This window comes from Uranotaenia lowii, chromosome 1 (assembly GCF_029784155.1).
Source record: "Uranotaenia lowii strain MFRU-FL chromosome 1, ASM2978415v1, whole genome shotgun sequence".
NCBI classification, from domain to species: domain Eukaryota; kingdom Metazoa; phylum Arthropoda; class Insecta; order Diptera; family Culicidae; genus Uranotaenia; species Uranotaenia lowii.
In genome coordinates this window covers 103,640,814-103,668,377 of record NC_073691.1, presented here as the reverse complement: position 1 = coordinate 103,668,377, position 27,564 = coordinate 103,640,814, and the positions used below count along the sequence as shown (strand labels likewise).

The window sequence follows — 27,564 nt, the reverse complement described above, 5'->3', positions numbered from 1 at the left end:
TTGGACGCATAATTGTCACATGTGACATTTCGACGTTTTTGACTTTTTGATGCCAATCGTGATAATTTGATATGTTTTAATGAAATTCTTTGTCGAAACATAAAGTTTGTTCTAGAAATTTCGAGAAAAATTCAAAGTCAATTTGTCACACTGGGACAAATGGACGCATAACTGTCACACTGAGACGATTGGACGCATATTTGTCACACTCTATAAATGAATGTATTATAACTTCGGAACGTCTAAAAAGATTTTCCCCAAACTTGGCATAGGGGAGATGAGGGCATAATGAGCACCCGAGGCATAATGAGAACTACGCTTTTCTACGAAAGTGCGTATTTTCTTAAATAAATTTTCATGAGGATTTGTTTCGTACTTCCTATAGTATTAATTTTTCACAAAAAAAGGAATCTCCTTATCATCTTTACAGAGATATTTAAAAAAAAACTAGCTTGGTTCTCAAGTTACGAAAATATTATAATTTTTGAGCACCACGAAATAAGCTCTTATGATCTTAAAATAACCTGGATCTATAATGTACGCACTGCAACATGATGTACACATTGTTTCTCAATTTTTACCATCATAAAATTTTTGATTTTTCACTTTTATCAATTTTAAAACACGTTTTTACTTAAATTTGTTGACTAGGGGCATATAGAGCACCATATTATCGAGGCATAATGAGCATTTTCTGCCGTAGAATCTAGCAGCGAATTAAAATTGATTTATAGCGCCACACCTTGACTAATTTTCATCCGACAATTTAGCCTATTGGTAAGGTGTCGGAGAGGTAATCAAAAGACTAGAGTTAGATTTCTGTTCGAGGTGATTTTTTTCCATTCACAATTCATGATCGATTTTTTTATTGTTACATTATACGGCTAGTAGCATCATCCTCCGAACAAAGCACTTAATGTAAGAGCGTGCGTGAATTGTTTGTATTCTACAAACAGACCTAGATTATTTTGTTATTGCTTTGTTTGATGAATCTACGACTCACCTGACTTCATCGAATTGAATTCGCTGCTAGATTCCCCGGCAAAAACGCACATCTTACTCTGATTAATGGTGCCCATACTGCCTCAGGGGGGGGTTCTCATTATGCCTCCACAGTGGCTGGTTTTCAGCTTTTGGCAAAATTTTTTAAAATGCATTTTTTAACGTTTTCATCTAGTTTTTCACGTTCCAGCCCGTTAGGGAATAGGCTTTTCAAGTGTCTGAACACGAAACAATAATGTAACCTCCATATTATAGCTATTTTCTATGGTTAAATAACCGTTTTCCTTAAGGTGGCCATTATGCCCCCATCTCCCCTACGTGTCCTTGATAGTCGCGAGGGGATCATGGAAATATAAAGAGGGGGAAGGGTCACTGTTTTCGCGACATCCCAGTATGTGCAAGAAAAACTCTGCAAACTGCTTCGGGTTCGTTGCTGGCGCTTGGAAGAGTGCATGTAAACGAAACCCACTTCACAACATTAGTCAAATATTACTCTTCCGGCGCCGTAGAACTGTAATCCAAAATTGTCCAGGATGGCCATAAGTGATTTTCGGTGGTTTTAGCAGACCATTTCTTCTTTGGTTTTGCTTTGACTTTTTATTTGGAAACATCTCGCAAAATACCGGAGATGTATGTTTTTTAATGTTTACGAAGTATGCCGCCAGAGTTACTTCATCCGGAACTTGTTCCAGGACCGTATTCACTTCAAACGGATTGATTGTTCTCTTCTGGTATCGTTACTCTCGCGGTTGCGACATTTTCAGCGCGGCAGCTTACAGTTTGTTGAAGAAATGTTGCTTCCTGTATAGTGAGTGAGCTGCCGCAAATGGCTCCCCGTGCCGTTTTATTGATCGAACGCGTTAAAAACTTCATGTTTGTCACCAAATAATGTACGCTTTCGAATAATCCGATTCAGACCTGATTTTTTTCAATTTAAGCTTCCATTTACGAATAAAACACAAGAGCCACGCACGAAATTCCAAACCAAACAACTACTGAGAAAATGTTCGTGGTGTGACAAATATGCGTCCATTTTTCGACTATTCATAGAATTTCGCGGCATAAATGTCACACAAGGGTTTTCATTGAAAAAAACAGTTCATTTTCGAAAAATTTGATCGAGGCTCATATGGTAATAGTATACTTTAGAGATCTACGGCATTGAAGTCAACCAAAGTTGCGAAACTATGCGATAACAGCAAAATGTTTTAGTGAAACTTTAATTGCGTTTTTCTCGCTTTGCCTTTTTGTGACAATTATGCTTCCAACGGCAGTACAAATATCCGAAATATCATTTGACATTTTTTGCTCTCCGATCAAACGATAGCGCATTCCATGATAATCAAGAGAGATGTGTTGTGACCGTCTCCGAAAAATTTCAAACGATGGTGACCGCTTACAAGACTCAGGGTGTCGACTACCTGGAAAAACCTGGAAAATCATGGAATTCAATTTGCATCAGGGAACATCAGGGAATTTTGCCACCAATCAGGGAAAAAATAATGATCCTGATTTTATTTGACGAAATTGAAACGTCATAGTTTATTATCTGCTTAAAAATTTACTTCAGTGTACGTTGCTCACTATATATACACTCATCCGAAAAGAAAACGTTAAATTCACCTGGATTTTCACGTAGGCGCTCATTACGTGAATTTTTGCTCGACTTACGTGAATCACTTACAAGCTAATACAAACTCGCATGATCCTTACGTGAAATTCACATAACCGTTTGCTGTCACAACCAAGGTCACATTTGATTCACGTGAAAATCCAGTGATCCACCAAGTACAAAAGGGTTTGGTGCATTCTATGTGACGTTCACGTAGCTGTGAATAGCTTATTCACGTAGATCTAAGCGAAAGGATACAGTACTCAATATGGCCTCCATCCAATCGTTTGTGATTGCTGTTACAGGAATTACGTGGTGATGGAGAAGCTGATTTTTCGTAAGTAATTAAAATTTTGTTGTGTGGTTGTTTTAAACATCTTTTCATTTTTAAACAGGATTTGGAATTGAGCAGCTTGGACGCAAAGGCAAGGCTAAGAAGAGACATCAAAAGGAAATCTCCCGGCGATATTGATGTTAATGAAAATAAGTGAAATGTAGTGCTGTGTGATTTTTAAAAAGTTAGTGTGTTATGTTTTTAAATTTATCGAAATAATAAAATGCCTCTGCTAATTCGAAACAAAAATTTTTATACTGAAAAGAAACTCACTACCTTCATATTTCAATAAAATCTACGTGAATCGCATGTAGCTGAACGAATACCTTTCTACATCCGCTGTACGTTATTTTCACATACAACTCATATGAAAATTACGTGAATTCTGCTTGCTGTGCGAGCTCTGTTTGCTACTTGAAATTCACGTAGGTTCCACGTGATTCTCATGGTGGCAAAAATCCATGTACATTTTCACGTAGCGTTCATGTGAAAAGTTTTTTCGGTGTATAGATAAACAGTATTCTAAAAATAACGTGTTTCCGTTAAAGTTTTGCGCTCACCGTTGGTTAGAGAACGTGAGCGTTGCTCAGCGAGCAATATAGTAATCACTCCACACAGAAAAAGTTTGTTGAAGGTGTTCAAAATGACAAGATAGAGTCGACATCCGATTCATATCGAGACGTTGTTGCATGCCTCAAGGATCCGCTTCTTCGGGTCAAATTGGCTTTCTGTACAATTCGTGGAGTCAAATGGTTCGAGGGATAATGGAAAGATTTATGAAGGTTGAGTAGCTGAAGAATATTAACCAGGTTCGTTTAACATATATTTTTATTTTTTCTGTAATACCGTATTCCGAGGTGAGATTTTTCTACATGTTTGACATTAAAACAAGTTTGGCCTTACCTAAACATTCAAATGGAATAGAAGCAGCATTCTAAGCATATTTTGAAAAATGTTGACCAATCTTACCTCAGTTTCCAGCGATGATGGAACAACTCAAACTTAAACTTTTTTTGTTTAATTTAAGTTTCAGTGGATGAAGTGAATGAAATAAAAAATGATCTACCATCGAAAGACATTGTTCTCGGATATGACACTAAGAATGCTATGAAAAAATGTCCTAAGCTCAGCGAAAAGCAAGTTCTGCAATTTCGTATCGAATGCAAAGGAATGCTGAAGGCAATTGTACTTGAGTTAATGAAGCGATCGCCATTAACTAATCCAGTTATCAGTTATCAGCAGCGATACCAAATTGGCCAAAAACCGATTTGAGAAGACTTTGACTATATTGATAGATACTGGACGCGTTAGTGGATCCTCGGCAGATTTAGCAGTACGGCAGTATTGCCAGAGGCGATAATTTTGATAATTATGACCGTAGCAAAAAAAAGCTGGATCATTTTTGGAGTGGAGTGCTAGCAAATGCCAAGTGTCCAGAATTCTTCAACATCGTCAAAATGATCTGCTGTCTTTCACATGGCAACGCGAATGTGGAACCTGGTTATTCAGTGAATTCCGAATGTCTCTTCGAAAATATGCGTGAAGAATCAGTGGTAGCTAAACGACAAATCTATGATGCTGTTTTTTTATGCTGGAGGAATAAAATCAGTCCAAATTTCCAACAAACTTATTCAGAGATTTCGAAATTCACATGCTCTATATTTGGAAGACAAAGATCGCCGCAAAAAGGAAGCTCTTGAATCAGATCAAACAAAGCTGATGAAGCGCCATCGAGAAGCGGAAGAAAAATCGCTTGAGGTGAAACGGAGGAAAATTTTGGGAGACGCACAGAAGAAGGCTGATATCTTGCAGGAGAAAATTGTTATGTTGAAATCATAAGAATTTCTTCAAGTGGATCCGAACTGGTTGACTTATCTTAAAATGTTTAGTATCACAAATAATACTTCCATTAAAACTAGCGTAATAAATTAGTATTCTCGTTTCAAAGCTTTCTGTGCGTTTATTTCCGGGGGAACTATATTTTTTATACTGGGCAGGTAAAAGGTTACACACAAAATTTCTTAGGCCGGAATTTAGCAAAATTTTGCTCAAATTTGACCAGCTAGAAATTCAGCAATCAATTTAGCAATTTTTTTCTACTTAAAAATTAGCAAACAAGGAAAAATTTAGCCGCCGAAATATTTCGCTAAAATTTTAGCAAAAACCGGAGAAAAAGACTGGGAAAAATGTCAATTTACAAAATTTATTATTTTTTCTCAGGAAACGCAAGGAGGTTATGAGAGGGTGGTATAAAATACACGAATTATATTTCACCTTACAAATTTTATTGCACTTTTATTTGGACTTTCACTTCATTTCAAAACACTTATACCGTATTTGTTTATGCCGAGTGTTGCACTAGTGTTGCACTGGTGCACCACTAGGTGCTGTCAAACTGTTTGTTTATTCGGACGGTGTTGCACTGGTTTTGACCTGTCGGAGTTCTGCTTACGGACGGTGGCCCACCGATAATTTTGCCAGTGTTGCGAGAGAGCGTGTGAGTGAGTGAAATAGCAATACACTGGCGACGATTTGTGTTTGTTTTTATCGGGTACGGTGGAACACTCCACGAGTGGAGAAAACAAATACAGTATTATTCTTACTTTGAATATGACAATTTTCTTCCGGCGCCTGAACTGGGATGTTCCGGATGACGGTAAATAGAATTAGTACTGCTGGTTTTCGGATGTTTCCTTTGTCGGCCAACAGAAACCATTGAAAGTTTTTATTCTGCCTAGACTTCGCATCTTCCCCGTCCATTCTCTGACATTGATGACTTTCCTCCACTTGCAGCGGAAACCTGATAAAAAGAAGAATTTAACACATCAAAATCAGAAAATGTGTCTGCTTCCACATTTGTTCTTACCTGTATGCTCCCAGTTGCAATTCTGCCAACATTTCGTCGTCCACTTGGTCCACAAAGACACGGCTGACATCAAATTTCATTCACATTGTTTTTCTTTTTTGCGGCGGCAAATTCGGCTACCGCCAAAAAAATTTGGCGGCCAACAAGCTTCGTTTTTACTAAAATTAAGCAAAATACGCTTTCTGCTATCGTGTCAGTAAAACGAGCCTAATTGCTAATCGAAAGTAACCGACTATTTTTGCTAAGTTCCGGCCCAGAAATTTTGTGTGTACCATCAAGTAGCCAAAGTCATGCGATATTGATATATTCGGAGGTGTCACTGTCATGCAACACATGTATCGTATCACCGTCACATATGATAGGATATCGCGACATTTTGAAATGAGTGACATCTGAGCCAACGTGATGGTTATAATATTATGCTCTCTTTAATCCTTTAATGTACAAAATGCTAATTTCAGAAAATAAGTGTAAATTTTTGCTCTGAATGGAAAGACGGCTAGCAAATTCTCTCGTTAACACATGGTTGGCTTCACTTGCTGCAAATTTTTCGGAGGGGAACTATCAAAAGGATGGAACTTTAACAAAAATGTACTAAGTAAGAGTTTCGGACGTGTTAATAAAACAATGACGCAAACATTTTGAATAATATATTATGGGTAAAATTTTAGAGGTCAGAAATAATAGGAATTTGGAACTTTTTTACTGGAATTGTTTGCCGACGAACTATGATGTGACCTGGAGCTGGTCAATAAACATGAATGTAGACCAGCTGCCTCATCATCACGGTAGTTATTGCCCCTCTAAATTTTAAACATAGGAGAAAAGAATAAAAATGATAATCACAACACAAGTTTCACATTTGAATTTTATTGATACAAACCTTCAAGCATATGGATACAAAATTTTACTCGGAGTTTTTAGGCACGCTCCCTTAACTGTGTTCAGTGCAAATTTCAGGCAATTGAGGTCCAGACGCTCCCGGAGAAAGCATTTTAATTTTGAGAAACCGAGCGAAAATGACACACAAAACACAAAATTACAAACAACGAAAAAAATCTGTAAAATCGCATCACATGTGATGTAAATAAAAAGAAGCATCATATATGACGGAGTTTTCAGTGCTAGTTGGAAATTACACGCCAGTGAAATGTTGCAACGTGTAAAATAAAAAATGATGTAAAATATGGCAACATGTAAAATAAAAATGATGTAAATTATAAAACCACTGAATATTGGAGGAAAAACTTTCCAATTGGAATCTGTTTTGTTTTATTTATTGGTATTTATGATTCAATAATGGAATTATCTCATGTCATAATAAAAATAAAACCTTTTTGTTATTAATTTAGCTTATTTCATTTGGTGACAATGATTTTTTTAGTCTCACAATTTTTTATATTAGGAGTCACATTCACACTTATATTTTTTCTCGAAGACCGGATCCAAAGTTGAATAACTTGGAGCTGCTTCCAACACCGCTTCCTGCTTCACGAAGATCTCTGGGAACTTTAATCGCGGGAAAACTGCTTAAAAAATACTTTTTGGTGCACGACTTTGACTTGACACTTTGTTTAAATTTGTCTGATCCTATTAAATTGAAATTCAATGTCCTCATCACATTCCATGTCGTGTAATTTTAATAAATTTCTATTTCCATTACATCACATATGATGTAACGAAAACGAAGCATCACATATGATGGGATTTTCAGTGCGAGTTGAATATTCCACGTCTGTAAACTTCAAAAGACGTGTAAAATTTAAAGACATGTAAAATATTAAAGACGTGTAATATTTAATTCGCACTGAAAATTCCGTCGTATGTGATGCTTCTTTCTATTTACATCATATGTGATGTAAATTTACATCAAATAATCGCGTTCCGTGTCAAGTAATATTTGTGTCATATGAATTCAGTGCTGTTAAGGATTCAACTTTTTTTAATTTGTAAATTTACATCAATAAATCGAGTTCCACGTCATGTAATGATACAGGTTTTCAATTTCAGTGTTGTTAAGGATTCAGATTTTTTTTCTGTGTAGCAAACGCGCAAATCAAATAATATGTATCGCGGACGAATGTCATGCAACAAAAATTTCTGTCAGCAACAGTATGACAGAAAAAATGAATGCTATGACCGTTTCGTTGGTGACAGGAGTGTAATAGAGATGAAATTGACATAGGCTACCATGTTAAAGTCAGACGATAGTGATCGATATTTATCAGCACTGTTTATAACTTTAAGTTACTTCCTCAGGTTGTTTTTCAAACCTGGAATTTTCTAGAAAAACGACTGGAAAATCAGGGAAAATCAGGGAATTTCATTACCAGATATGAGTCGACACCCTGAAGACTGTTTGCAAGTCAAGTCAAGTTCATTGTTTATAGTGTGTACTTACTGTGCTCTGTTTTTACTGTTTTTTTATCGTGAACTCTTTGGTTTTATCCGTTCCGTCCGTGTCCTGTGCAACATTCTCGTGATGGTAGTGCCGCGTATAGTGGAATATTTACCGATCTGCCCTCTCCGTGCCGTGAATCCCTCGCCGAAAGTTCGGTTTCTACACGGCAAAAATAATAAACTCAACCGTCACTTTTTTGTACGCATCTTTTTCTTCTTTTCTTTTTATGGCGAGTTCGTGTGTTTATGTTGGGCCTTTTCGCCTCTTTTATGTTACTATCCCGAAAGTTGTCAAATTTTTCAGACTTGAATTGGCAGTTGCATATTTATTTAAATTTTAGATATTTAGTGGTATGAATAAGGTTCAGCAATTGCTTCGGTAGCTTTTACTTAGCTCGAAATCAATCAAAGCAAAAGTCCAAAGCATTTGCTTAGTTTGGTATGAATAAACATTTGCTTAGCGGATGTGTACTAAAATCTTAGAACATAGCTTTTGCTTCGAAAAATAGAGCTATCCAACCAGCAGAATCTGAAGTTTTCCAAAGTAAAATGAAAGAAGACGATCAGAATTGAAAAGTACGGCTAAAGGAGCCTTGAAGTCGACGAATCGGGTGGTGGGTGTAAGAACGACCGGATTTTTTTGGTTAATTTGTGCTCGTAAGTTGATGTTTAAAGAAAAATATTTAAATATTGTCAAACAAAAAATGGCCTAACTTTAATATTTATCATAAGTTCTCCCCCACCCCCATCCCATTGTATAAAAAATAGGCAATAGGCGCGCATTTTAATTTAGATATTTTTTCTTAAATCTTAGAGTTATATAAAAATGAGAGATCTGTATAATTTTTTAAATTATTACAATTTATTGCTTACTTTGAGCCAATTGGGACTTCGTCCACTATAGCCGGATTTTTTTTTTAATTTGACATATTTACTAATTGATTTGTTTAATTTCATCTTAGACGAATGATTTTATACAACGACAAGAATATGAAAAAAGTTGGGTTATCACTTCGACTTTTCTTTATCCATGTTGAAAATGCCTTTTTGAATTGTTTTGAAGTGAAAAATTGCTAATTTGATTAATTCATAACGTTATTGAAGATTTTTTTTATTGGAAAAGTCTGCTACCGAGCATGCTTAGAAAATAGAGCAATTGCTTGGAGATTTGCCGAGCAATTGCTTTAGATTCGAGCTTTATTCATACCAAACTAGCTTGTTCTAAAAGTAAAAGCTCCTGACTGAGAAAACAGCTGTCAAAAAAACTTTATTCATAACAACCGAAGCAATTGCTTTAAGCGACTGCTCGACTGCTCGATTTAGTTTAGCAAAAGCAATTACTAGGTTTTTTTCATACCACCCATTGGATCCATATCAGATAGAGTGACTCAGAGCGAAATGTTGTTGAGCATAACAAATCTGGCTACTTCATTGTAAGTTTTCTTGTTAGCGTTGGTTAGAAGGGTAATTAGGTCGTCGTTTAGAATGAGACTGGGAAAGTTGTTTCTAGAAAGTGTATATTTGTAACACCTGAATAATATATGTTCAGTGTTTCTGTCGTGTTGCAAATTTCGCATTTGTCGGTGTCTGTTAATTTCCATAGGAAAAGCCTTTGTTTGTCTAGTGTGTGGAAAGTTCTAAGTCTTCCAATTATTGTTATTTGTTGTGTTCCCAGATCAATATTTGAAAACCAGGGTTTAAGTGTTGGAATTTGTAGTATCTTAAAATGTTGTTTGCCTTTGTTTAATGATAAATATGAGTATTCTTCTTGCCATTCTTGTAAGGTTTCGTATTTTGCTAAATTTAGCGCGTCTTTAATGGGAATTTTTGTATTTATCATTTGCTGCGAAATACATCCTTGTTTTGAAAGGTGATCCGCGATTTCATTTCCGTTAATGTTCGAGTGTCCAGGGACCCACTGAAGTTTTATAACTTTATCGGAGTTAGATAATTTATTTAGCATCTCGTCAATGATAAAATTATCTTTGATTTTTGACTTTTTTAGTGATTGTAGTCCTGATTTCGAATCCGTACATATTAAGAAATTATTACCTGATTTGTTCATTATCATATCTATAGCTATATTACCGTGACCGGCCCTAATTCTGCGCACTCCCAAACTCTGCGCATTTTTCATATTCAAACAGAAATATTTCAAGATGTGATGAACAAAATATCCATGAAACAAGCTGAAACTCTTCAGTTACTGCTTATCTTCAAAATGCTTCCAAATATTTTGAAATCTGATGAATTGTTCGCGAGAAATGGAAAAAATCAAAATAAATGTAGGAAGCAAACGTTGAAAAATGGCCGCCGTTAGCAGCCCAGCTTAAGTGTTAGGAAAACAAAAAGATCAAATGAAACAGTGTTATACAGAATTTTCTCATTGGAAATGCCTCTACGGGGAAGATAAAATCATTCTGAACATGACTACTAAAAAATTCGAGAAAAAAAAATGGTTTTTCGAATCAAAACAATGATTTTGCAGAATTTGACACCATTTGTTTTACTTATGTTTCTAATACGCAGAATGAAAAGCACCGGAGTGAACTGATGTTAAAGCTGCAAGGAATTGGATGCAGGGAGTTAGGGGACTTTCAATTACAGTTCTCTAATAAGTTTTATGAAGATTGTGTATTCGTAAAGTTGTTGGGAGTTTCTTAGGAATCCCTTCGAAACTATATCTTTTGTTGACAAAAAAAAGAAAATCTTGATTTGCGTTCTGTTGGACAGGGAGCACTTTCGGAGTGGAAAGGAGAGAAACGACTTGTTTGAAGGTCAATACTGGAATGACTTTATTTTTAACTTTAACTTCTATTTATACTAATTGGTTCCCTAGAGATTCATAGGGAACCATAGTTACAATAATTTGTTAATAATGACACCAACATGCGTGTGTTGTTATTCATCTCATCGATTACTTCGATGAGACGAATCTCAACACTCCTCCTCAACACACGCTGTTCTCAGTTATCCAACTGCAAGCTATTCGGTGGCTCCTCCTGAAGTGGCTACTCCTCCTGGACACACACCGAACCTTATCGCCTTCAGCACGACGAGGTTTCGCTTGACAACCTTCCACCGGTTTCGCCCGACGACCATTTCCTGGCTCACTCGACGACAACCTGCCTTCGGTTCGCTCGACGACAACCTCCCGTCAGCTTGACGCTCCTTGCAGTTCGTAGCCTCAAGGCTTTTCGCCTTCCCAGCGGCTCGCAACCCTCTTCGGATTCCCGGCTCGATAACCTTCCATCGGATTTCAGTATCGACACCTCCGGACAGAATTCCGGTTCGACTGTCTTTCAATTTGATACCAGGCTAAACCACCTTCCAATTTGATCCCTGGCTCGACACCTCCGACCGGCTCCAGGTTCGACGCCTCCACATGGATTCCCTGCTCGAAGCCACCACATGGATTCCCGGCTTGGTTTTCCGTTTCGACGCCACCGAAAGGATTCCCAGGTCGATCACCTCCGAACGGATTCCAGGCACGACCACCTTCCATCGGATTCCAGGCATATCACCTCCAAATGGATTCCCAGGTCGCCCTCCTGCCGCTGCCTGCCTGCCACTCCTCGACACTCCTCCTGAGGCCTGACGCCTCCCAGTGGCACCAGCCCAACGACCATCACTTTGTTTTTCGGTCCGACACCCTTCCATGGCACCGGCTTGACGACCTTCCGTAGTTCCCGGCTCGTAAGTCCACCAGAGGTTCCTGGTGCGACGACCACCACCTGGCCTATAACTCGACGACCTTTCACGGCACCGGCCCGCCAACCTTCCATGGCTTCCGGCACGACGAACCGCCAGTGATTCTGGTCCGCTCTCAATGGCTCCGAACCAACGACCCTCCAAAGCACCTGCCCGACGACCTCCCTCCCGAGTCTCCTGGCTTGCCGACCTCCAGCTGGCTTCCCGGTCCGACGACCTACCAGGCTCCTGGTCCGACAACCTCACACGGTTCTGGCTCGACGACGTTCCTTTGGATTCCCGGCGCTGGCTCGTCCTCCCATTGGCTTCTTGCTGGCTGGATACCGATTCCACTGTTGATTCCACTCCTCCTTTCCACTAGTGCTGAGCCCATAACCTGTTGGACAGGGAGCACTTTCGGAGTGGAAAGGAGAGAACAAACTTGTTTGAAGGTCAATACTGGAATGACTTTATTTTTAACTTTAACTTCTATTTATACTAATTGGTTCCCTAGAGATTCATAGGGAACCATAGTTACAATAATTTGTTAATAATAACACCAACATGCGTGTGTTGTTATTCATCTCATCGATTACTTCGATGAGACGAATCTCAACACTCCACGATTGCGGTCGTCGGGCCAGAGCAACTGGTAGGTCGTCGTACCGAAAGCCATGGAGGGTTGGCGGGCCGGTATCATGGAACGTCAAGTCAGGAACCAGGTGGTGGTCGTAGGACCAGGAGCCACTGGAGGACTTGCGAGTGGGATACCACGGAAGGATTGCCGAGCCGGTGCCATGGAAGGTGATCGGACCGTAAAGCCACGTGGAAGTCGTCGGGCTGGAACCACTGTAAGGTGCAGGCCTCAGGAAAGGTGTCGAGATGGAAGAGAAGCTTCGAGCCACATGATGAGCGCTGAGACCAGAGCCATGGAAGGTCGTCGGGCCAGAGCCATTGGGAGGTCGTCGTGCCAGATCCCGGTGGAGGTCGTCGAACTGGAGTCATGGAAGGTCATCGAGTTGCAACACGGGCGACAGCGTGTTCCGGTGCGTGCGTTGAAGAGAAGTAGCCCCATCTTCAGGAGGAGCCGCCGGATGCAGATAAAAGACTGCGAATGTGTATGTTGAGGAGGAGTGTTGAGATTTGTCCAGTCGAAGCAATCGATGGGACAAATAACAACATACACATAATGAATAAACAATTAGATATGTAACCATAGGGATGGTTTTCCTATAAATAGGATGTTAGGATAGTAAATAAAGTATTCCAGTTTCTACCCTCAAGTAGTAAAGTCTCTCCTTTCCACTGCCCAAGTGCTGCAACAACACGTTCTCTATCGTGTTCGCGTGTTAATCGTTCAGTCCCAACTGTACAGACTGTTCCGACGTATAGAAGCAGTTCCGCAAGCCACAAAATCGCCCCAGTCGGGGGAACTACGCGAAGCTTCTCTCGGTTCACCCGCTCACTCGCACTCGTTGATTAACTGATACTGAATGATATTAAACCAAATGAAGCAGCGCGTAGTTCCCCCAGCTGGGGCGATTTTGTGGCCCGCCGGAACTTCTTCTGTATGTCGGAATAGTGTGCACTGCACACCAACGAAACAAGTTAATTTGACCAGATCCGACGAAGAACGTGATCGGTCAACAAATATTGGGTAAGCGAGCTGCAGGAAAAAGCATCTGCAAGTAACATATAGCAAGTGAAGTAAGAAATAGTGAAAGAAAGTGTCACATAAGGTTCAAAGATCCAAGGCTTGAATTGGCCCATTTTCATAACTTGCAATACTTTATTAAGCGTAAAACATGTTTTTAAGACTTTTTAATTGAATTCAATGTTTGTCTTACAAGAACGGAATGGTATATTGGTTTTATTTGGGTGCGCAGAATATGGGACATATGCGCAGAATTAGGAACAAATAGAAAATAGTGCGCAGAATAAGAGCCACTTGCATTTTTTCCAAATGTTGTAAATAATCCACATTTTTGCTCCGAAATTGAGCTCTCATTATTTTTGCCGTTAAATTTGTTAGTTAACCCAACTGTACATGAAATTTTGAGGAAATTCATTGAAAGGTAAATTTTTTATAACTTAAAACATTTGAAAAATCCTTAACTGCGCAGAATAAGGGCCGTTCACGGTAATTGCGATTAATTCTATGTTCATACACTGAACAAAATCCGGCTATAAGGTTTATTGGGAATTTTAGTGTTTTCGCACTAAAGGAAAATCCAATACATTTTACCAGTAGGGGATAGATTGATTTTATAAGAATTTCCAATGATTTCTAACTCGAGCCATAATAATAAAATTTATTATTCAGGGTAGTGAAATGAATCAATGCAATGTTATATGCTCGTATTTTATTTTCTTTAGTTATTGTTTTTTTCAATTTTTCAAGTTGTTTTGTTTATAACAGCTTGTTGGCGAATGTGATAAGATCAGTGGGGCAATATAAGCTTTAAAATTAAATTTAAATTTTCTGTATTTTAAGATGCAATACAAAAACTCCTTGAAAATCGTTCGTACGTAGGGCGTAGTTTGTTTCGGTCTCGGGACTCTTTCTGCCCTAGCTTCATCACAGCTATCTATGTACATTCCCGGGGGAACAAATTCTGAGCCAGCTGTACGGTAGCTTAGGTCCAAAGGAATCCTTTTCAATCTGAAAAAGCAAAGCATTTGTGAGAACTATTTATCTAACTCTAGCCAGAAATTTCTTATTCACCTCCAGTTCCGTTTCAGCTTAAATTTTTCAATCTAGAATTGCTGGAATCGGAAGAGCTTCGATCTCTGCCTCATCTTTTTTCGAGATCGGTCGTTCGTGTGCTTTCTGTTAGGGGATGATCGATGATGTCTGAAATCATTTTTTTTCACAAAAATGCACAAGTTAATTTATTTAAAAAAATTACCTTTAGTAAATTGCAGCACAGATAAAATGGTATGAAGACTTTTTCGGACAGGATAATCCAACTGTCGCCCAAGTGTCCCAACAATAAATGATGAAGGTGGTTTTCCAAATTCTTGCACCTAGTCTCCCAGCGGGGAGCAGTTTTTTAAACAATTCTTGATGTTCCATCTGTCCAACAGAAGACGTATTATATCCTAAACATGAATTTCAAAGAATTTTAATCATTTGAATGAGGTACTAAATATTTAACTTACCGATTGAATAGCACACAAACTGAAAAATAACGACCTTATAGAACACTGAATTGATGAATATCCATCCTGTGAGATGTACTTCAAAATAGTAAAATTTATTAGACATTTTTGTATTTGATACTTATTATAACCCGCTGCTGAGATTCATTGGAATTTATTTTATTTTATACTGTATTTATCAGTAGCTCCTATTACATATTGAACTTTGAGTTATATTGGATTGACCCTTTAAATTTTATTGGCAGATTTTGTTCAGAATTTATAGGAACTTCTTGTATTAGATACTGGTTATAACAAGCTGCTGAGATTCATTGGAATTTCCTATAATTTTTAATGGATATATCAATAGCTCCTATTGCACACTGTACTTAAAGATTTATTAGGTTGACCCTTTAAACTTTATTGCCAGATTTGGTTCAGTGTAATTGAATTTTGTACGCATCTCGGACAAAAAGTGCAGGGACTCAATGTTAAGTTTAATGCATCAAACTCAACTTCAAGTTTCGGGTGTTTAACTCAACGTTAAGTTTAATGCACTTTACTCAACAGAAAGTTTTTCCTTGTTTTCTCGCCGGTGCGTAGAATCGTAAGATCCTAAAAATGAGCGATTTCAATCGAATCAAAAATGAAAAAATGGATGGGAGTTAATTTTAATTTCTTTATTTGTGGGTTCATTATAAATTTATTGCTTCCGGACCACATTATTTACTCTAGCCTGACGTTGCAAGCGGCACTGAGCACTGGCCTATTGGAGACTGTTTGGCTATATCATGACCGGCCGTCGAAATTCGAATTCTCCCACAACGCTGAACACTTCACCCAGGATGAAAAGCGCGTCTAGGTGGAGATTTTCCATGGTCGGCGATTCGTATCCGGTCAAGAATCCCTACTTTCGGGATAGCTTCAGAATTTGCTTCCGATCGTTGCGGGTGGAAACTTCGATTACCTAAAAACGGATTATGAAAACATCATTCATTATTTGTTTGGAAGGATTTTTTCAAATTGATCGTAATGATCTTAAGCCAAATTAAAATTAGTCTCAAATACAATTAATTACCTTAATTAATTCAATGAATAAAATTAACTCACCATCATATAATCGTCCATAAATGGTTTCGAGTAAAATTGCGTGGCCCGATCGATCAACATAATCTGCCCGTGCATGGTAAAGTTGGAACAGTTGGGATTCATTTGCAAGCAGCGGAAGGTTCAGCTTGGAGGACACAAAAATAATATTTTCGAGCAACTTCCATATGCTGTTCGTATGAACCATTTTTTCCGAAAATTAGAAGTTCCTGGTAAACAAAGAAAATTGTTACAATTAAATTAGTTTGAATTGTTATTACTTACCTGATCCGGAAGCGGGGTCTTTTTCTTTGATAAGCTATTTCTGGGCGGTGCAGAATTTTTCCGGCCCATTGCAAACCATCGGTGAGGAATCAGACGTACATCATAGATCATAGTCCGATTTCCCCTCTATATGCAGCACATCCTGCGGGGAAGATTAAATTTAATAGTAGTCCCTCAAATCTTTTAATCACCTTTCTACTTACTTGATATGGTTTCCTCCAGAGGTGTTCCAAAACCGTTCGGTCTGGAGAAAGAAATCGTCTTCCGGGGGAGCCGATGAATATCGAGACACGGAAATAACCAAAGTCGACCAGCGCTGACTTACTAGATCTCGTTTAAAGGGCGAAAATTCACGATATGACTTGCCGGATTGTGCTTCCGGATAAAATTATTCGCAAATCTTTACAAAACGCGGCATCAACAACGCTCTTTAAAAACAAAATGGCAATGGCAAGTGCAAAATTACTCACTTGAAAGTTTAATGGGATAAACTTTTGAGTTTCATACAAAACAACAAACGAAAACTATGCAAACAAAAGAAAATGCCAAAAAACTTTCTGTTGCGTAGAAATAACTTACTCGGTAAGTTTTTGAAAGTTTCCGTGTACACTCCGCTATTCTTGTTGTTTATTTTGTTTTGCTTTGCACTGAACAAAATCGGGCTGTTCGATAAGTTACCGTGAATAGAGTTGTTTTTGACATTTCTTACGCACACTTGCTGAGCGTGTACAGATGAGACGGGACAATTAACCTCAAAAACTCACGGTACAAAAAACGGGCAGCCGGCCGACGCACATGGTCGTTTTTGAGGTTGATTGTCCCAAAACTTAAAAGTGTTGGTGAAACAACCAGCATAATATCACGAACACTACCAGCGGCAAATAGGACTATTGGATATCATTTTCGTTTTGTTACGTCCATGTCATCAAACGAAATGGCCTGCACGCTAACTTTTGGCTACCCCTTAAAGGCGTAAAATTGACCCGTTATTGAGAACCTCCACTATCTGTCAAATGAAGGGTCATTTTAACGGATCAATATTACCCCTTATTTCGAAAAGCTCGAGTCCGCTTCAAAGGGGTAGTTCTAGATGTAACATTGAAAGCGTTATTATTTATTCGGTGAATTGTGATTGATGCGAAAGATTGTAAGTATTTTATGATATATTTATTTTGTTCCTTTTGCTCGATTTCAATTATTCATGTTATTTTTTCAGAACTGCACAGTTCCGGATGAGGGCGGTGAAAAATTTTAAGCCGATGGACGAAACCGGAACCGCAGTGGATTAACACAATGGTAAAAAAAAAATGGTGGATAAATTTTGCTATTGTCATATTTCAATAAACCAAATCAAAAATGATATTTTGTTGTCGTTAATTTCCCAGCAAACATATTTCCCATAAGCAGCTCCTGAAATTTCCACCATATGAAAGCGTCTCAAATAAGGGGTAATTTTCATCCGGTATGAGCGTTTGGAATAAAAGGTAATTTTGACCCGCTACAAGCGTTATGAAGCTGAGTACCCCTTAAGGGGTACAGCGACTGTATCCTTAAAAAGGAGTTCTCCCAGTCTTATTGAATAACGGGTCAAAAGTATTCGTTAAGGGGTAGCCAAAAGTTAGCGTGTGTGATAAGTGCGCTAAGCCAACAAGCAACACGGATAGCATCATTTGCCAAGGCCTATGCAGTTAAGCTTTCCACTTGAAATGCGCTGGGTTGCTTTCATCGCACCTAAAATCTAAGGCCGACAACAGAAATTTGCTTTAGGTCTGCGACGAGTGTTGCGAACTACTGAAGCACTCTTCCTTTCGTCGCTCTTTGGCTTGCTACGAGTTACTGATTGCAGACCTTCGAAAAAGTCAAGCTTCCTTGGTATCGGAGCTGAAATTGGAATTAGCCGCGACGAATTCAAAGCTGGATAAATGTTTGAAAGCGCAGACCAACAACAACCCTGCCCCCCGTATCTCTTCCCCTTGGCCCAGCGTTCCAACTCCAACGAATAAGAGACGACAAGTCGAGAATCTGACTCTGGCACCTTGTGTGGGTACAAAAAGGTCACCGTGAAAACTATTGCAACGGTGGCTCCTCCCGAAAAAAAATTCTGGGTTTATCTGGCGAGACTACAAAACAATGTCACAGCTAAAGACATCGAAGAGCTTGCTATGGAATGTCTTCAATGCGAATCTGCCGAGGTTCATCTCCTGGTTCGCAAGGATGTTAACGTCTCGACGCTTAGGTCCATTTCATTCAAAGTTGGTGTGGATCCTAAGGTCAAGGACGCTGCACTTTCCCCGAGGACTTGGCCAGCAGGGGTTCTATTCCGGGAATTCGAGGATATGGGAACAAAAAACTCGATAACGCTAGCTGTCACGCTGCCACTCAGATCGTCGATAAAGAACAGCACTAATATTTTCCTGTTCCGTTGATAAGTTGACAATACCAATAATGCTATTTAAGCTTACAGTTCATTGTTTGATGAGTTTAAGAGACACCTTTTCTAGATTCTGTTTTAATGGTATCCTAGTTGAGGTATCGAATAACCGTGTAGTCGCGTAGAATCAATCACTTGAATACATCTTTTACTTAGCGAATCTATGATTATTTTTAAATCAAGCTGGCAAGAATCCAAATTTATGGAAACGAGTAAGGTTAGGTGACAGGAAGGGAAAATTCAACTACGGTAAGATAGTGAACCCTTCTGACAACGATAACAAGGCGTTAGCATATGATACCATATTATTTGATACCATACTGCTATTGCTCGGTTCTATTTCCTTTCCGGGTTAGCCAGGCGCTCATAAATCCATAAACAAAAAAAATATTCAAGAACTTTTGAAATCATTTAGGGTCTCCGAAGAAATTTTTGTTTTTGAAGCTTCTGAAAAAAGTTACAAGCCTTCAAACTTGCAATAGTGTCAAAATGACACTCTAATGCGGATGAAGGTGAATAAACCCTTTTTTCTTTTATGAACAATCTTATTCGTTCAACTTTTTCGACTCGAGTGACATACACACAAAACTTTCAAGGCTCCACTTACCAAAAATACTGTGTTACTTTCGATTAGCAAAAAGAGTTGTTTTACTAACGCGATAGCAAAGTTATTATTTTGCTTGATTTTGGTAAAAAAGCAGCCTACACACAAAATTTCTCGGCCTCAACTTAGCAAAAAGTGACCATTACTTTCCGTTAGCAAAATAATTTTTTTACTGTTGAGTTAGCACTTTCCTAAATTGTCATGACTTTTGTTCAATTTGAGTAAAAACAACTCATTTCCTACTTATTTTAGTATTTAAAGTAGCATAGACTCCAACTTTAACGGCGCGTTCGTAAATTGATTTTTTTGGGTGATGCATCAGTCGATTGATTTATTTGGTAGATGTCAAATCACTTTCCATATGCTTTTGCATACGTTTGTTAGGAATTTACGAACGCCAGCATCGATAAAAAAAATCACTTCGATAGAAAAAATCAATTTACGAACACGCCGTAAGTCTATACACGAACCGCGGTGAACGTTTTGTTTTGGCAGCCATTCAATTTTGTTTTCTTTTCGGGGCGATTTGTGAATGTTTCGATTACATTTGAAATTTCTATCGAGTTAACTTTAGTTTCAGGCTTTCAGGTGTTTGCTTTCCGTTTTCGGAGAATCCCCTGTGATTAACATGATACTCCAGAACCCAAGTGCCGGTCTACGTCAATAAAGTGACCGAATCGGAATCGTCCGGCCCGGATGCATGTAAGTTGCTTCGGCAAATAATATCGCTTCGGTTGTGTTCATCTAGGCATCGAATTATACCCGCTGAGAGGTTTACCCTTCAAACGATTTTCGATGGTACTGGAGAAAGGAACTATCAAAACGTTTAATCCGATTCCCCTACTCTTTAGCAGATTGGTAAGTGAGTTTCAAGATGGAATTTGAGCTTGAAAGAAAAATAATTTGGCTATGTTTTTCAGGCTTCGTCATTTCCGGGGTCATTAAAAAAAAAGAGGACGAAAAAAATGGCAAAGGTCCTATCCAAATGGCTTGCCAACAACAAGACCCGCAGCATCTGTCGGATCTCTGTAGAGGCAAGAGGTTACTGCTTGCTACTCGGGAACAAATATCCAGTTGTCTGGGGGGAAATTTTTTGCCCAATAACCCGTATCCGGAAAACCACTGGCATCATCCGGAGCTGTCGTCTCTGACTAACACTCACCGTCTGGAAAACTTCGGATCGCCAGGAAAAAAGTGAAAATTAAATGATTTTTTTGAGGTAAGTCATCGAAACTTAGTTGATTAGAAATTGAAACCTAAGGAACGTGAAATCATCTAGTACAACACCAAACAAGAAATTCCGGAAACAAAAAATGAAGCTATACTTCAAAAATTTTACATTCAGGCATAACAATAACACAAAGGTTTCTAAACTATTTTCTTTTCAATTAGTCATCATTTTCCTTTTAGAATCATATGCCAGAACATAATATAGATTAATTATTCATTATTAAAATATGTTTGATAAGTTGATTGAAATTTAAGAATTATTATCTGATCTGATTTTTTATTTGATCTAAATTTGATATAAAATTAATATTGTTGTGCTAGATAAATGTTATCAATTGTTATTCAGTTTAGTTTCAAACACTCTCATGAATTGATGTTTCCAGTTTTTCTAAATATTATTTGGTATTTTTGTATGCTGTTCAAACTTTAAAAGTTTTGAGTTTTGATAATTTTCTCTTTATTTAAAGGTACACATAACCTGTTACGACCGGACAAGGCACCAAAGATGAGCTGGTAGAAGACTGTCAGTCCTGGCCAATTCTACACAACCGATAGCCCGTTTTTTCATCTTTGTTACAAATAATGCCGTACTGCTAATGTAAGTTTTTTTTTTGTCAACAAAAAAGTTTATTATAATAATTTTGTATTTGTGTCTTCCACAGATTCACATGGGTATTCCAAATTACATTGTTCATCAAAGAATCGTTTGTTGTACCTAACGGATTCAATGTTCCCTATTCTCGGAGATGCAAAACATTTGCACTTTAGCAGTTTCCTGAAAAAAAGACATGACAAGGAGATAGTGTTATTACATAAGAAAATGACATTAAATGTAAAAACAAAATTGGAAAATATACTATCTATTCATTTTGAACAGGTATAAAATCCATATTATTGTGAATCTCAGAATCCTAAATTTAACTAATTTAGCAGTAAAAACGAAAAAAAAAATTGCTGAAAATGCAGCAAAAAAGAATTTTTGTTTGCTGAAAAATTAGTAAAAATTTAGTCCGGACACTTTTGGGTATTTTGCTAAAATTTTAGTAAAAAAAAATTGCTAAATTGATTGCTAAGTTTTTAGCTGGTCAAATTTGAGCAAAATTTTGCTAATTTTCGGCCTCGGAAATTTTGTGTGTACACACAAAACTTTCGAGGCCGGAAATTAGCAAAATTTTGCTCAAATTTGACCAGCTAAAATCTTAGCAATTTTTTCGAACTAAAATTTTAGCAAACGAGAGAAAAATTTAGCCGCCGCTATTTTTGCTCACTTTTTTAGCAAAAACCGGAGAAAAAGATCGCCCGGACCTGAAATTTTAAAATTTATGGTTTTTCTGTGGAGATTTAGGGGGAATGTTTGATTCTTAAATACAATACTCAAATTTCATTCACTTTTAATTTATTTTTCACATTTTTCTTAAAAATTTTGACACTTTGTAGAACAGAAGTTCCGATCCTGGGGACGCACCTTCCGGCGAGCGGATTGCAATGCCATTCTTACCAACGAATGCACTAAGTTGTGTGTCGGATGGAGCTCGTTGAATTTTCAGTCTCGGCCCTTTCCATTTCCAAACTGTTGAGGATTTCTTTTTGAAGTTGTAACCTGGTAGAAAAATAATAAACAATTAAAAAGTTGGAAAATCTTTATAATTTATAATTGACCCTACCTGTACGCTTCCGGCGTCGATTAGGCTAGTATATTGTAGTTGACTTAGCCACCTTTAGGAGCGCCAGAATCAATCTTTCGGAACCGCGCTCAATCGTGTCAGTTTGTTTTTTTCCTCCCAACACGCGGCGGCTGCTGTCTGTACACAAAGCGGCTAAAAAACTTTTGTTTTACTAAAATCGAGCAAGATAAACTTTAAAATTACTAAAATCAAGTAAATTTAGCTTTTTGCTAACTCGACGGTAAAAAAATATATTTGCTAACGGAAAGTAACAGCGAAATTTTGCTAAGTGGAGCCCCGAAAGTTTTGTGTGTAGCTAGCCGCTTCGTTCAGACAGCAGCCGCCGGTTTCGAGAAAAAAATAGTTCGACGCGAATCAGTGCGGTTGAGAAAATTAGATGCTGGCAGAACCTGCGGAGACTAGGCTGACAACGACGGAATGGAAGCCAGGTCAACTTGCTGCATGTGATGGAGATGGTGAATAAATTCACACCGGGAACGGACAGGTAATAGCAGATTTGGCCAATGGAAATCCGGTTTTAAATTTCAAAAATTCTTTGTTTTTTTCTACAGGTTGCGGCTGCCGGCGACAACAGGCATCATTGCCATCAGGATGATCGACAAAAAGGAAACTGATCTGGCCGCATCGGTTTTCCGCTTGGCGGATGGTCAGTTACCGCGGACAAGTGCGGTTTTGTTTTTCAAGTGCAGGAAGTGTTAATTGAAATTTGAAAAAAAGTGTCAAATAAATTATGTGAAAAAAATTTTGTATTCTATTGTATAAGCAGATATTGCCCCCAAATTTCCTGGAAAAAGAATAAATCTAGAGTTTGTTTTGATTAGGTCGTATGAACCAATATAAACAAAACTGAGTTATTGGCTGCAAACGATTGAGAATCATGCGTTCTGTGTTTGATAAAAATTTGGCTGTGTTTGATCAATGAATAACTTTTACGAAATGATTTGAATTTAAGACGTATCCGTACTTTTTTATTTTCGAGTGCATATTGGTTTTTGCGACTTTTTGCATCACCGCTTTTAGCCGTGCATGCAAAAAGGACGCTTCGTCGAGTTGGTTTTTGCGTCGTTTGTGCACCGTCACGAAAATTGCTTTGGCAATTGATAAAACTTTACGGTTTTAAACCAAAAATTTAAAGAAAACTGCCTGCAGGAGTGATTTCAGATGTATCTCATCGGAATGGACGGCTTAATTTATTGTTGGGTATAAAGTATACAAAACTTAACTTTTGAAAGTGCAAAAAGCCATTGTTCTGTTTCCTTTCCAGATACAACCAAAACAATTTGAAGCAATGGATAACTTTCGCTTTCTTCGAACCGTCATCGGCGTTACAGGTAGTGGCCTGAAATTTCCTATAGTGAATCCCCAAACAGATAATCCTAGGAAGCAACAATTCCGGATGCCCTTTGGCAGCAACTTTCGTGCCTTAATTGAGTGGATTACAGTTACTAAGGCTCTTAGAATCAATTTTGCATTACCTAGCAAAGCATTAGGCGAATGGAATCTGTTTCGGGAATGAAAACTGTTGATCGGCAAAATGTCGTTGGCACCAAACAAGAAATGCAATAGTACGTAAGTACAATTTCACATATAAGCACTGTACTGACACTCTTTTCCAGTACATCTGAATGTTCTCTTGCAATTTTAACTATAATTTTCAAATTTCGGAACGAATTCTAGCAGAATTCATAAAATGGGAATTAAAAATGCGATTCAAAATTTTAACAGCGATTTTCTCAGAACTAGTCAAGTGGCTCATACGACCTAATCAAAACAAACTCTAGAAATATTGAATTTCAAATCCAATAGGATCTTTTCTACCGGTTTTTTGCTAAAAGAAGTGAGCAAAATCTGCGGCGGCTAAATTTTTCTCTCGTTTGCTAAAATTTTAGTTCGAAAAATTTGCTAAAATGATTGCTAAGTTTCTAGCTGGTCAAATTTGAGCAAAATTTTGCTAATTTTCGGCCTCGAAAATTTTGTGTGTACACACAAAACTTTCGAGGCCGAAATTTAGCAAAATTTTGCTCAAATTTGACCAGCTAGAAATTAAGCAATCAATTTAGCAATTTTTTTCTGCTCAAATTTTAGCAAATATGAGAAAAATGAGCCGCCGGCATGTTTTACTTAAATTTTAGCAAAAACCGGGGGAAAAAATCCCGCAGAATCTGAAATTTATTTTTTTTTTTATGTTTTCATTTGCAAATTTCGAGGGAATGTTTGATTATTAAATAGAATGCACGGATAACATCACTTTGAATTTATTTATTACTTTTTCAAAACACTTCATAAAATGCAAAGTAATAAGTTTGGATTCTGGGAACGCATCTTCCGGCTAATGACCGATCGTCATTCATGCATCGATGATTGAGCCAGACGCAGCGCATTGAAACTTTAGTTGTCCACTTCCGGACTGTTCCGAAAAACCCGTCAATACCTCCGGAAATTGTAACCTGGTAGAAAAATAAAACAAACAATTTTGCATTTCGAAAATCGGGAAACCTAAACTTCTCATGATCGCGGCCGCGGCCCTTACCTGTACGCATTGATCCGGTATTGATCTGGCCACCACAAGAACCACCAGCATCGCGCTTTGAAAACCGCACTTAATCGCGTCAGTTTGTTATTTTTCTCCCAACTGGCGGCGGCTGCTGTCTGCAAACAAAGCGGCTAGAAAACTTTCGTTTTACTAAAATTAAGTAAAACTGCCTTTTCAATTACTAAAATGAAGCAAAATTAGCTTTTTGCTATCGCGTTAGTAAAATAACCCATTTTGCTAATCGAAAGTAACAGCGAAATTTTGCTAAGTGGAGCCTCGAAAATTTTGTGTGTAGTTTTAAAAATGAAAAAAAAAATCTGCGTATAAATCTTATGATTTGTTGTTTAATCGGTAAAAAAAACTGAAAAAAACGATTGAAAGATCATTTACCACTAAAAGAAAATTTTATCGATTTTCGTTTATATGGTTTCAAAAATAAATATTCGGAATTTTAGCGCTGATGTGGTCTAGTGGATAGGCTGGCGCGAGTCTGGTAACCCAGGCGTACTGGGTTCGATTCCCGGTATCGGCAAGAAAAACTTTTGGGGTTCGAATGCCATAAGTTGCCGACAGGTGAGATGCTTGGAGAGTAAGTAGAGGCCAGTCTCGAAACCACCCTTGTCCTTCCTCCAACTGGTATCAGAAGGGGTTGGTTTATTATCTTGAACTGCATTCTGTCCATATCTAGCCGGGAATGGATATAATGAAGTGCATGATGGTCTAACCATGATGGTCTCATGATCGCTTACTATTCTACGCTGCCTACTCTAAACTTTAAAATTTGCTTCTCCATACTATCTCTAATTTTCATTTTCAGCGTCAGCTCCCCGAGCTATTTAAATGCCAAAAAAATCGGTAATTTCGTGAGAACATGCGGGAAATCAAAAATTGATTTTGAGTGGCCACCCTGTATGTGCTTTTAACGGATCCAGTCCTTAAAATTTTCCACACAATTCCAAAATTGTCTGCCTGTTCATAAGTAATTTAGCTATGTTTTTTTTTTAACAGGAATACAGCAACAGCTCTTACCTCAGATGGGCCTACAACAGCAACAAATTTATTCAACAGCGGTTCAATATCCCACCTCAAGGCAGATCAATACAATGCCTTTCCAAACGCAGCAACAGTCTGCTCAAGTCAGTGGTTCATCAAAATTTAACCCGAACCAACGAGTCTTTAGTGGAACTGGACATGTAACGAAGACTCAGAATGACTTTGGATTTATCGACGAGGAAGTTTTTTTCCACAAAAACGTATGTAAGGGTTCTTTCCCTAAGATCGGAGATCGTGTACTTGTCGAAGCTTCGTACAACCAGAACATGCCGTTTAAATGGAACGCAACCAGAGTGCAGGTGCTACAATCAGCTTCTTCGAGCTCAACAAGTAGCTCTCGTCATGTATCGAGCTACTCTTCTGGTCAAAATTCCGGTAGTCGTAATCGTTATTCTCCCTCAAGAAAGTCTCCTGAACGACATGGCCATCGCTCTTCCAATCACGATTCCCGCTCTCGTGATGATGTGTGTATTGCAACATCTATTTGTTCTGAACATTTGTAATAACTACATTTTTTTCATTTTTTCCTTGCATGCAGGATGAAGATCGACGGCGACGCCGTGATGATAGCGACCGCTATCGTGAAAAGCAAAGGGATAGAACACCAGACCGCGATCGTCGCGATAGAGAACGCAGTCCGCTTCGAAAACTATCTCCGAAGCGTAGAAAAGTTCGACCAATTCCACGATATATGGTCCAGATGCCAAAACAAATTCTTACGCAGTAATATTCTACTTTTTTTTTAAAAACATGCAATGATTAAAGTTATTTATGTTTCTAGAAAAAACGTAGACATTCTCGAGATACGGCGTCGCTATCACACAATGTATATTCCATCGGACTTTTTTACGGCTGATATCCGTTGGGTTGATGCATTTCCACCCAATGAACCCTTTACAATTCGCAAGCCATGCGCTTTCCATGTTATGCATAAGGAAGTAGAGCCTCTGCATTCAAATGATCTTGATCTAGAACCTGCCGATGCAGATTACTTGTACAGCGCTAAAGTTATGTTGATGGGTACACCGCCCATGATAGATTTTTACGACAGATGCTTCTCAACTGCAGAGGACCGCGACCGCTATGAAGATGAACGTGATTATGTACATCCAACGAGGTTGATTAATTTCCTTGTTGGAATACGTGGCAAAAACGAAACTATGGCTATCGGCGGACCGTGGTCACCGTCTCTAGATGGAGATAATCCCCATTCAAATCCAAATGTATTGATCAAAACAGCTATACGAACATGTCTTGGATTGACCGGAATCGATCTCTCGAAATGCACTCGCTGGTAAGTTGAAGTATCTCTAGAGAGGGTAATGAACAAATGTTTCTTCGTTCAAGTTTGAACCTATTATTTCTATTTATTTTTTATATTGTTTCTATTTCGAGTTCTAATGTTATGAACATATTTTTTTTATTTGTTCAGATTTCCAAAACTAGTTCATAACATTAGAAATCGTTGAAATTTTTATGTTTAAATTTTGTTTTTGTTTTCATAACCAGCGTAAGTATATAAGCTAATGATATTCATTATGGATACAGTGTCTATAAATAAATATTTTATGGCAAAACGAGGCATTAAATGGAATAATAATCTAAGAGTCGT

The 27,564-nt window shown here is 38.1% G+C and overlaps 1 protein-coding gene and 2 long non-coding RNA genes across 3 annotated transcripts in view; 2 read left to right on the top strand and 1 right to left on the bottom strand.

Annotated features, from left to right (window-relative positions):
- LOC129752017 (cell division cycle and apoptosis regulator protein 1-like) overlaps positions 1 to 27,564 on the top strand; it is a 57,330-nt gene that overhangs the window by 26,458 nt on the left and 3,308 nt on the right. The window contains exons 2-4 of the mRNA XM_055747810.1: positions 25,908 to 26,416; positions 26,491 to 26,675; positions 26,734 to 27,246. Of these exons, the coding sequence (XP_055603785.1) occupies positions 25,908 to 26,416; positions 26,491 to 26,675; positions 26,734 to 27,246 (1,207 nt within the window). The remainder of the gene's footprint in view (positions 1 to 25,907; positions 26,417 to 26,490; positions 26,676 to 26,733; positions 27,247 to 27,564) is intronic.
- Positions 14,421 to 15,159, bottom strand: LOC129752087 (uncharacterized). The gene is made up of 3 exons (XR_008738849.1): positions 14,814 to 15,159; positions 14,630 to 14,758; positions 14,421 to 14,566 (listed from the first exon to the last, which is right to left on the bottom strand). It is a non-coding gene; the product is annotated as an uncharacterized LOC129752087 (long non-coding RNA).
- Positions 18,996 to 21,758, top strand: LOC129752103 (uncharacterized). Its single transcript, XR_008738851.1, has 3 exons — positions 18,996 to 20,670; positions 21,149 to 21,279; positions 21,344 to 21,758. It is a non-coding gene; the product is annotated as an uncharacterized LOC129752103 (long non-coding RNA).